Genomic DNA, 9,782 nt, shown 5'->3' with positions numbered 1-9,782 from the left:
TCGCAAAATGAAAAACAAAAAATAATGTACATTGATTCTTAAATTTATATTTTTGGAACAAAATGAAAAGATAAAAAAATCCCGTGAAATGAATTTAACGACGACAATGTTACTAATTAATAATACTGATGAAAGGTAATGAAATGAATGAAAAAAAAAAATTGTAGCAATAAAAGTATATAGCAAGAAGATAAATACAGAATTTTTAGTGTCTAAAATTCAGTCTCCGAGATGAAAGAGATAAATATTTGGTGGATGGGAGATATGAAAACCCTCGTTGGAAAAACTACTCGAGGGGTGGCTGAAGACACGATTTATATAGAATATACAGAATATATATGTATATACATAAAATTAAACCTGCCCATGCCACTTCCGTGTTAACGTTTCGTTGAACGTGATAATTGGAAAGTGCTTCCTCACGAAAAGGCACTCATTAATGTAAAATTGTTTCAGCGTGTGTGTTTTAACCAAAGATGCAGTGCATTTTCACTACTTAAGGGACGATTAAGACACCATGATTTCATTATACTTCAACTTATCATGCAGTAGTTAGCGATTGAGATATCCGAATTCAAGAGTTACTCAAATACCAATGAGCATTTTTTAAAAACAATAAAATACTTCTCTATTTTTTGAGGGGACAGAAATTAAATGCCACTACATAAAATGCAGATGATTAAAATTATTAAATTTTCTTCCAACTTTAAAATAATCATGTCCGTGGATTCTTTTGACTGAAAAGTATACGCATTAAAACCCAAGTTGGTAGTGAAATGTATCGGAAAAAATCTTGGAGTATAGATTTTTGGATTTAAATAAATCATTTCTGTAAAAAAAAAAATCCCTTCATCGGTTTGAAACGGCTCCTCACATCACGTAACGAAGATCTCTGAAATAAACAGGTCCACAACAAAATGTGTAATCTACAAAAAAAAAAAGGTATTGTGACATTTTCCTGTAAACCTACAACATGCAGAGATATCAGACCAATCGCCATAAAGTTGTGTAATTGATCTTTTTGTTACACCCAATTCCAAATCCCCAAACGCAATCAATCATCTCATTATTTCTAGACATGTACCACCTAAGAACTGTACAAAGGTCAATCAATAACACATAATTTCTCAATAACAGAAAAACTTTATTCGAAAACCATCAGAACTCAACTTCCAGCAATATTTATCACCGTACCAGTCACCTCGCGAGCAAAACAAAATGCGGGAGTGGTACACGATTCTTATTGTACGTAGTAATTAAATGAGAATCGAGAGAAAAACGGAAAAAAAAACCAATACGAAAATACAGTGTACGCGCATAAGCAAGAGGAAAATTAAAAAATTATCAATGAAAAATAACATAATATATTAATTGCGGCAGTAATCTATGTAAGTGTTGTGAATAATGAGATAATATTGTTGCTGTGATTACCTCTAAGATTGTAAGTAGTAGAAGAAACGAAAAATCACAAAAAAAGGATAAAGTAATGAAATAATTAGTACCAACTGTTAGATGTCACTGTCTTAATTCAATAAATGTTATTTCATTTTAAATTGACGAATAATTACATGTCTTTTTCTCTCCCACTCTTCATTTATGTCACAGTCAACACGATGCAACAGCCATTTTATCAATATTCCATATTTCATTTGACAGCTCAATGAATCATGCCTCTATACGGAGAGAAAAATAAACCGTAAAAACGTACGGCTCTAGTCACGTAGAATTTACGTGAAATTGAGTAATCTTCACGTTTTCTTTTTATTTCTTGGCGGACTTTTTCTTAAAAATCCGTAAGCTTGACGAGTTTAAAAAAAAATACGTGATAGATATTTCCTGACGATCTCTTATTTTTTTCCCGTGATTTGAAATAAAAATGAAAATCATTCTTCAGCCCACGATCACATGACCAGTCACGAACTTCTTCCTGTATTTTTCTCTCCGTGCACTCCCTCAAAAATTATAATTATCATTGGTTAAACAAATGGAGTGAACATTTATACATAGCACTGGGTGAAAATTTCCCCAAAATATTTCAATCGACTTTTCAATGCCAGCAGCAGAGAGAACTTTGATAAACCTCATCATTTCGCCTCAAAACAAGTACTCGCCGTCCATTTCTCACTCCACTGATAAGTGGAGATCTTTCTGTTCTAATCGTAGTGTAATTAGCAGGGCTTGGAAAAGGTGGTCGTCCACTCATTTTCTTCATCTGAAGTTTCATTCCAAAAATAGCAAGTAGGAACCAAATGACCACCAGCCACACATCTTCAACAACATAAAAAAATGAATGACAATAATTACAAATAATCGCCAAATTTTCCAGCAATCCTACCTTTTCCCTGAAACGGTGGCTGAATTGTCGCAACATTGAATTCACTAACTAGGATCCGACGCTCTGTGTTGATCACAATGTACTTGAGATTGGATCCCGTCCAGTAATCGATTGATAGAACAATTGTATAGGCACCAACGAATGCACAGCAAACGATATTCGAGCTTAATGGAAATATGCAGAGTAATAGAGGTACCATTATCATAATAGCTGCATAAACGAGCCAGAAATTTGCATCGCTTTCGAACAGAGGTATACCGTCTGAAAAGGAAAATACTAAATCAGTGGAGAACCGATAAAGTTCGCCATCATTTCATGAATTCTCCAAGTATTCTTCCTTTCCTTACAAATTCACGCAAGTACTGGTGATTTTAATTCCCTGTCCATTTCCCCCCCTCCCCTTCTTCCCCCCCGTATCGCCAAACATTTGCGCCTGATGCAATAACCCATGTACCGAGCGTGTAATTCAAATAGGTTACATACTAAATAAATATTGGGGACACAATTAGGTAAATGTCGAATCTTTCAAGCTGGTTATAGCCTCCGTGGGAGTCTGATGCGTGTGTGCCCCTATTTTTTAGGCGCGTGGTTCCCTTCTCCCTTGCAAAATGACTGCGTAAAATTTCTATGTGTATGGAACGAGGGTGGCCAGAAACTAAGGGTTGGCTTGAGTTGCGTTATGGTGAGAAAGGGCGGGAGGCGAGTTTTTTTTTCTCTCTCTCTATCCCTGGAAGGGGCTTTCCACATGAGTGGCTAACATTGATAGAAAGGGCCAACTGGGGAAAAATACAGAAGGAGGCTGCTTTTCGGTTGCTCTTCATCCCTTCAACTCGGCATTCTCTTTTCTCCCCACTCACTGCGTGGATTTAAACCTTTCTTTCATTATTATACTGTAATTTGCAACTAGCTTCCCTGGGGGTGGTATCATCCAATTGCCTAATTTATCATCATCCTTTTTTTACGTTAACGGAGTCAATGAATTATTCATAATGCGCATGACTTTGTTGGATTGGGGATGATATTCGGAATAAATAGTTGTCGAGAATATTCAATGCGTTATTAAGTTATTGTATTTAATGTACTGTCAATGTGAGATACTTACCGGGAATGCTAAAGTAAATTATACTAGCTATCAAAGCACCGAGGGATAATGAAGCTTGAAGAATGGCAATGCATGGCATCCCATATGAGTACCACAGAGCTATCGAGATTATTCCTGTCACTGCGCCTATTAAAAGAGCTAATCCAAGTTGAGCTGAAAGCAAGAATCACTGATTAAGAACAAAAGATCAATAAAATACAAGTGATGTCATGGTTTAAATTGATTGCTCTCACTGGAAATGTCTTCAAATCCGATAGCAGCCAGACAGATATGTCCAATGATCCCTCCGGAGATCGTCCCCAAGAAAAACATTTCAGCACAAAACCAGACATGACCAATGAATGTGAGGAAAAGACCGACGAAGAAAATTGTGGCGCAGATGACTTTAGAGATTGATGTACCTAAAAGTGAATCGTTTCGATTGATTTGATAAAGGCAACTAGTGATTTATTTCTCGCATACTTAGAAGTGAACAGGACTTGGGGTTTGACAATGGACTGCAGGCGTACGAAAAAGCTGGGATATATGCTGATGATGAATTTTTATAAGTCGCTATCATAACGTACACCGAGCCTGTTCCTGGGTACGCACTGAAGACTCTTCTCATTTGAGATGCCAGAGCAGCTGGTGGCACCTGCAATTAATATTCTACTGTAGAAATTAAAGAGTGTCTTAGTTAATTTATTTATTACTCTCTGTCCAAACTCAGTTATGTTCTTCACAGTCAACATCTTCGATATCGAGGAAAAATACGTCTCGCTGGTGAAATCCCATCCGGGTAGGTAGAGACGATATGTTTCGTAAGTGACCTGATTTTTTTCACAAGGCAGTTGCTTTCCATTCGGTGCAATTGATGAGGCTGGCTGGGCATCGACGTTTAACACCGAATTACCAGCAGATATTTTCAGGAATGGTGATGTTTCGATATTAAATTCCATGTTACAGCCTCCCGGAATTGGAGCTGAACAATATATTCAATGTAATAAAATCGAATGGATCCCCAATATATTGGTATTGTTCGAAAGTGTTTTCAGAATCAAGAGAAAAAAGAGATAAAATTTATTGTGGAATTAAAATGAACAGATGTGGAAGCGATGGAAAATAAAATAGTTTTGACGTCACAGAGTTATTTCAGTGTAATCGGATTATCATCACACTCATGTCATTTGTGAGACTTATCAATGTACGTTCCACTTTTGGAAAAGATAAATGCAGATCATGAAATACCAACCGTTTCTAGGATATACCACGGCTGCCACCAGGGCCTGCAATCCAGCATCGTTATCATTCCTGACAAAAATCTGATGGTTCCTGGGATCAATCTCCAGTCCCACATTCGACCCAGTGACACTTGTTTTATTACCGAACCCAGTGGTGTACGAAACGGTAATATTCCGGTCCTGTGTATGTACTTGAACAATCATGAAGGAAACTACCGGCGGAATATTTACGACATCGATAACAGTAATTGCGTTTGCCCTCAGTTGTACTTGATTAGAAAATGCCCGTCCATTCACATCGGACGCAGTGAAATCAGAAATTGAAATATTGATACGAGGGTAATCTGTAATTGGTGGAAAAAAAACGCAAGAACAATAAAAAAAAATTATCACAAAAAAATTAACAACGCGACAATATTATAAAAAAATTATTCCACAAACAAATGAATACAAAAAAATAATTTATTAAGACTATTCTCCTGATCTGTAGACATATATGAAAAAATACATAACAATTCAAGAAAAATACATAATATCGGCAAATTTCATATTTTTCTCCAATTTATAAAAAAATATACAAAATTCATATTCAACATATTTTAAACATAAATTCCTGGAATTGAAGATAATTTTTTATTTTTCAAAACAAATTTTTTCCACGTAATTGACAATTGAAGAGTTCATTGTATTGGAATGTCAACAAAACATTGGAGGCAGAGGTTATGTTTTCTTACCAGAGGCATCATGGAGCAGAGTCTCTCCAGTCGAAACGAAAACACCAATAAAAATCCCCCAAAATACAATCCCCAATGGTCCTCTAACCCTCTCCATCTAATAAACTTTCTATCAACCGAGATAACGAGAATGCGTTGTTGTATGCCTTGGACAACAGTGAAAACGTCAAAAAGTCACTCGCTTGTGGTACGGCGCAACAGCTGTTACTCCCCTCCCCCAAGGCTCCTAAATGACAGGACGTAAGGGGAATACCCACTACTGATCCTCTCGTTTTCCCAACTTTTATTCTCCACCACAAGGTGTCAGATCAGTCGGCCCCAAGATGGCCACGTTGGATCAATGAAACTCGAGTAAATTTCGTAGTAAAATATCCGAATAATCAAGTATTGCACAGGTGTGTCTTGATGTGTCTGTTGGTTTGTAGTTCGTAAATGGGAGATGGGAAAGGATCAGGAGCTGCTGGAGGCAGCGAGAAGTGGAAATGTCACTGTTGTGGAGAAAATACTTGGACAACGAGCGAAAAGGAGTGGTCCACTGGCAAGGTGGGTGTTAACCAGTGTACAATAATCTCTCAAATTATTTTTATTCTCATTATTGTAGCTCCCAAATGACAGACTATTCCTAGAACATTTTTTTACACCCTAAGAGCCCTCGGGGCACTCAGCTAATTATCTCAGGATCTCTCCATAGTTAATTGCAGGAGAGAATCAGGTTGTACTCCACTTGTTTGCTGTAATGATTTTCCTTGTATCGATGCATTGTCTTAAAAGTCCCAGGAGAAAACCACAGAGATCAGATCATTGGTGAGATGAAAATTCAATGAATGAATTATTTACAGAAATTGCGATGATTGAGGTTAGGAGGATCGAACCTTGTGTTTAATTTCATTCGTGGGTCTGTATATTCGAAATTGGCGTATTGTATGATTTATTTTTTTATGCCCAACATTTATTGGATTTTCAATCGTGAGGAAATTCCTCCCCCAGTACTTTTTTAGATTTTGAGAATGTCTGTCGGTGGAAATTTCAATTTAGTCATTTGTATAATTTAATGAGCTAAATAGGTCGTACGTAAATTGTTAATTGTTCTGAGTTTCATTGCGAATAGTCTTTGCATTCTAATTTTGTTCAAGCTGAATCATTGTCATCCACTTGTTTCAAATTCTTTCCCAGCGGATTTGAAACAGATGACGAATCCAGGGCTGAGTTATAACGAGGAAGCGTGGCAGGTTTCATGGGTTTCCTCGTTATCACTCGGCAAAGCAATAACAATTTCAAACTCAGTTGAGAATGAGTCATGGTGATATTGCAGTGTTAGTATTGCATGCGAGCTGAAGTTGTGTCATGGCATTGAGCCTACGATCCACCTTCTCGAGCTTCCGTTGAAAAAAAAATAAACTGAATGACACATTCAATATAAATAAAGAGATAAAAAATGGTGTGAGTACTGCAGAGGTAAATTGAAGTTCGACTCAATTATCGATCCCTCGCATCCGTTTTTCCACATAATTCTAAAGTTCTGGCATGTGCCACAATAGCTCCTATAATTCATGTTTATCCACTGTCTTCTACACTTTCTTTTTAAAGGCTCTCACTCTACTTCATCAATTTCCTCGGGTTTTTCCCAGTGGGATGAGCTTGTCAAGTAAATTTTTATCGAGTCTTGCCCATCGTCTTTGAGTCAGCGATAATGGAATCTATTTGAGACTGTCTATTTATTTTTGGGCTCGGTGATAAGGTGGAACACTCTCCAGTGACTGCCGAGTCTGTTCTTGAGAGTGCTCGATATAGGACAAGAGGCTCAATGAGAAATTTTCGTACTCGACCATAACGAATATCCGGTGAGGAGAAAAATCAATGCTCTGGTGGATCAATAAATGAAAAATTATCGTGTGAATTCTCAGTTCCAAATATCGTAACCTATTCTGAATAGAACTGACCAAAAGCAGGAAGTGAATGAAATGGAAATGCAGTGATCAAATGATTTCAGAATAAAAGTGATTGAAAGGATTTACCAATAGATCTGTTCTCCTACTCAATTATCCTAAATCGGAAGTTGATCTGCTCCAAATTGAAATGGATAAAAAATTTTCACTCCCACCGAATGCGAGTAATTTGTTAATCCATTTAACAACTTGTTCCACAGTGATTCGGAAATTTACAACCGTCGAGCGTACAATTCGTTAAATAATTCATGAAACGCCACTCGTATCAATGCTAAATCTACACGGAATTATTTTCCAATTCTGTAATCCACCCTCAGTGCCCTTCACACTAATTATCGCATGAACAATGTCAAGTTGTACATCGATATGGAACTCATTTTCATAATGCAGCTAGTTCACAGCCATTGACCCACTCCCCTTTCAATTTGACGATGAAAATCGAAGAGCGGGTTCAAAGCTGTGTCAGCTGACACGACTCTGCACTTCTCAGCCTTGGTACTCGATAATTGAGTCTTCCCACATATGTTTTATTCACGATGAATCAGTCCACTCATCAGTTTTCATGTGCTCCGTTACATTTGAACAGTGAACACTCGGTAAACCTCAGTAAAACCTCAATATTAATCACATGATTAATAAATAATAAACCATGTTTGCGTTTTTCGTATATTAACAGTAAAATTTTCTCTGAATTTAATAAAAACAATCAATTTTATGTGGAACCACATAACAAAAATGAGAATGAAAAAACTATAGTAGAATATTCTTGCTGTTGGATACAAATTATTGTGAGTTAAGTGGGTGATTAACCCGATTAATTAAAGTCCCCTCCCCTTTTAAATTTATTACCACTCCCTAATTGCTCATTTCTCAAACCTTAAGGTAACGTGTGACACTTTAACCTCAACTAGCGTTGCTAAACATCCGAGGGAATTGCCACTCGTCCAACCCATTACGCTTTTACCTTTTCCGCATAACTACAAAGCCCACTTCCTTTCATCCTACGTGTCTAGAGATCGCTAATTGATTCATACCCACTCCGGTCGATTTCTTCGCATCTCCTTTGATGTTTGAGGAGATAAAAAAAATGAGGGAGAAGGGGGAAACCCATAAAAATAAGTGAGAAATAGAGAGGAGGGCTGAGAGGGCGCAGCCCACTCGTTTCGTTTATTCGATGGGCATTTATCCGAGTTATATCCAACGAGGGTGGAATACACGTCTCGTCTCATATCGTTTTTCCTCTTCGCCAGAGGAAACTATCGATTGATGCCTCACCAGCTCTATGTGAGAATGTGTACAGTTATGCGAGACAAGCGCAAGTCCCAGATACTTCTCTCCTCCCGCCTCAAATTTATCGATTTTTTTTTAACAAAAAAAAAAAATTCCCATTGTAGAAACTTGATGGAATAATTCAGATGGATTGGTTCAAGTTTGGTTTTGAATTTGCATGTTAGGAAAATATTTTCAAAGGCATCCCAAAAACATGTCTTTTATCTCTGCCCCAATAATTACACCTCTCATCATCACAATGACAACGCAATGCACACCGAATAAAAATAATATTCAACCCAAATAACTCCGGAAAAACCTTTCCCGTAACACGATGAAACACTCCTAAAAAAACAAGTAAAAATAATCGCAGGTCAAAGAGCCACTTCCCCCTCATCTCCACTTGTAGCTCGAGAAATCCATTCCGCAACTCTGATCTCATCCCCGGTTGCACTCTTAATTAAGTTCCCAGCAAAAAGATCCTTAAAAAAGGGGGAAAAAAAAACAAAGGGAAAAAAATCTCACTACTTCCTCACTGTTTTTACTCACATTTCGAGGTACAAACTGAGATAGAGAGATAGTAATCCAAAGTATCCAGCCAACTGTCCCCTCGAAGAGCTGGAGACCCTGGAGGGCTGGAGCAGCAGGAGAAAAAAAAAAGGAGGGAAGAGGTGGCGGGAGGGTAAAGAAGAAGAGATGTGAGAAGTAAAATGTCGATGTACTTTTTGCTGGAGATCTTCAGGATGAAGATGTGGCTGGGGTGAGGTTTAATTAAAGAAACGTTGGACAAGTGGAGTGAATACGATGAATGGAGGAGTCAAATGTCCCCAATGGGCATGCGACGTTTATTTGCCCCTTGGCTTTCTTCTGGAACTTCCACCTCTCATCCTTTCAACCAGGATCAGTGATACAAACACATGCAGAAAGACATCCTGCGACGGTTGAAAGGGATGTGGGGTGTGTGGACGATGAGGGGGGTTGAATCTACGAATGACTGAGTAGTTGGCTTTGAGTGTCATGATCCCGACGGCCCTCTCACCAGGGCGAGGAGAATAAACACAGGGTAGAGGAGAGAAAAGAGGAATGGGAGGAAGTCGAGAGGACTCTCTTGTGGTTGAAACGTAACGGGAAGCACGTGCCGGCTTTTTTCCTATCCGCAAGAGTCATTTCAATTTT

At 37.9% G+C, this 9,782-nt stretch overlaps 2 protein-coding genes across 5 annotated transcripts in view; one reads left to right on the top strand and one right to left on the bottom strand.

The window, feature by feature from the left end:
* Positions 1-1,123: 1,123 nt before the first annotated feature.
* LOC105264614 (transmembrane 7 superfamily member 3) lies at positions 1,124-5,604 on the bottom strand. Its single transcript, XM_011301610.1, has 8 exons — positions 5,392-5,604; positions 4,669-5,001; positions 4,130-4,398; positions 3,900-4,071; positions 3,671-3,838; positions 3,438-3,590; positions 2,336-2,596; positions 1,124-2,268 (listed from the first exon to the last, which is right to left on the bottom strand). Exons 1-8 carry the CDS (start codon positions 5,486-5,488, stop codon positions 2,048-2,050), a joined length of 1,674 nt encoding a protein of 557 aa, XP_011299912.1. The 5' UTR covers positions 5,489-5,604; the 3' UTR covers positions 1,124-2,047.
* An 89-nt stretch (positions 5,605-5,693) lies between these two features.
* The window catches only part of LOC105264552 (ankyrin repeat and SAM domain-containing protein 1A), a 34,923-nt gene continuing 30,834 nt past the window's right edge, over positions 5,694-9,782 (top strand). For 3 of the 4 annotated variants that reach the window (XM_011301519.1, XM_011301510.1, XM_011301497.1), the window contains exon 1: positions 5,700-5,934. In XM_011301519.1, coding sequence (XP_011299821.1) covers positions 5,831-5,934 — 104 coding nt within the window. In that variant the 5' untranslated portion in view covers positions 5,700-5,830. Of the gene's footprint in view, positions 5,935-9,782 lie in introns of all 4 variants that reach the window. The other variant, XM_011301505.1, reaches the window with a different exon arrangement.

The sequence above is a fragment of the Fopius arisanus genome, unplaced genomic scaffold (assembly GCF_000806365.1).
Source record: "Fopius arisanus strain USDA-PBARC FA_bdor unplaced genomic scaffold, ASM80636v1 scaffold00001, whole genome shotgun sequence".
In the NCBI taxonomy this organism is placed as follows: Eukaryota; Metazoa; Arthropoda; class Insecta; order Hymenoptera; family Braconidae; genus Fopius; species Fopius arisanus.
This window is presented reverse-complemented; position numbering and strand designations above follow the sequence as displayed.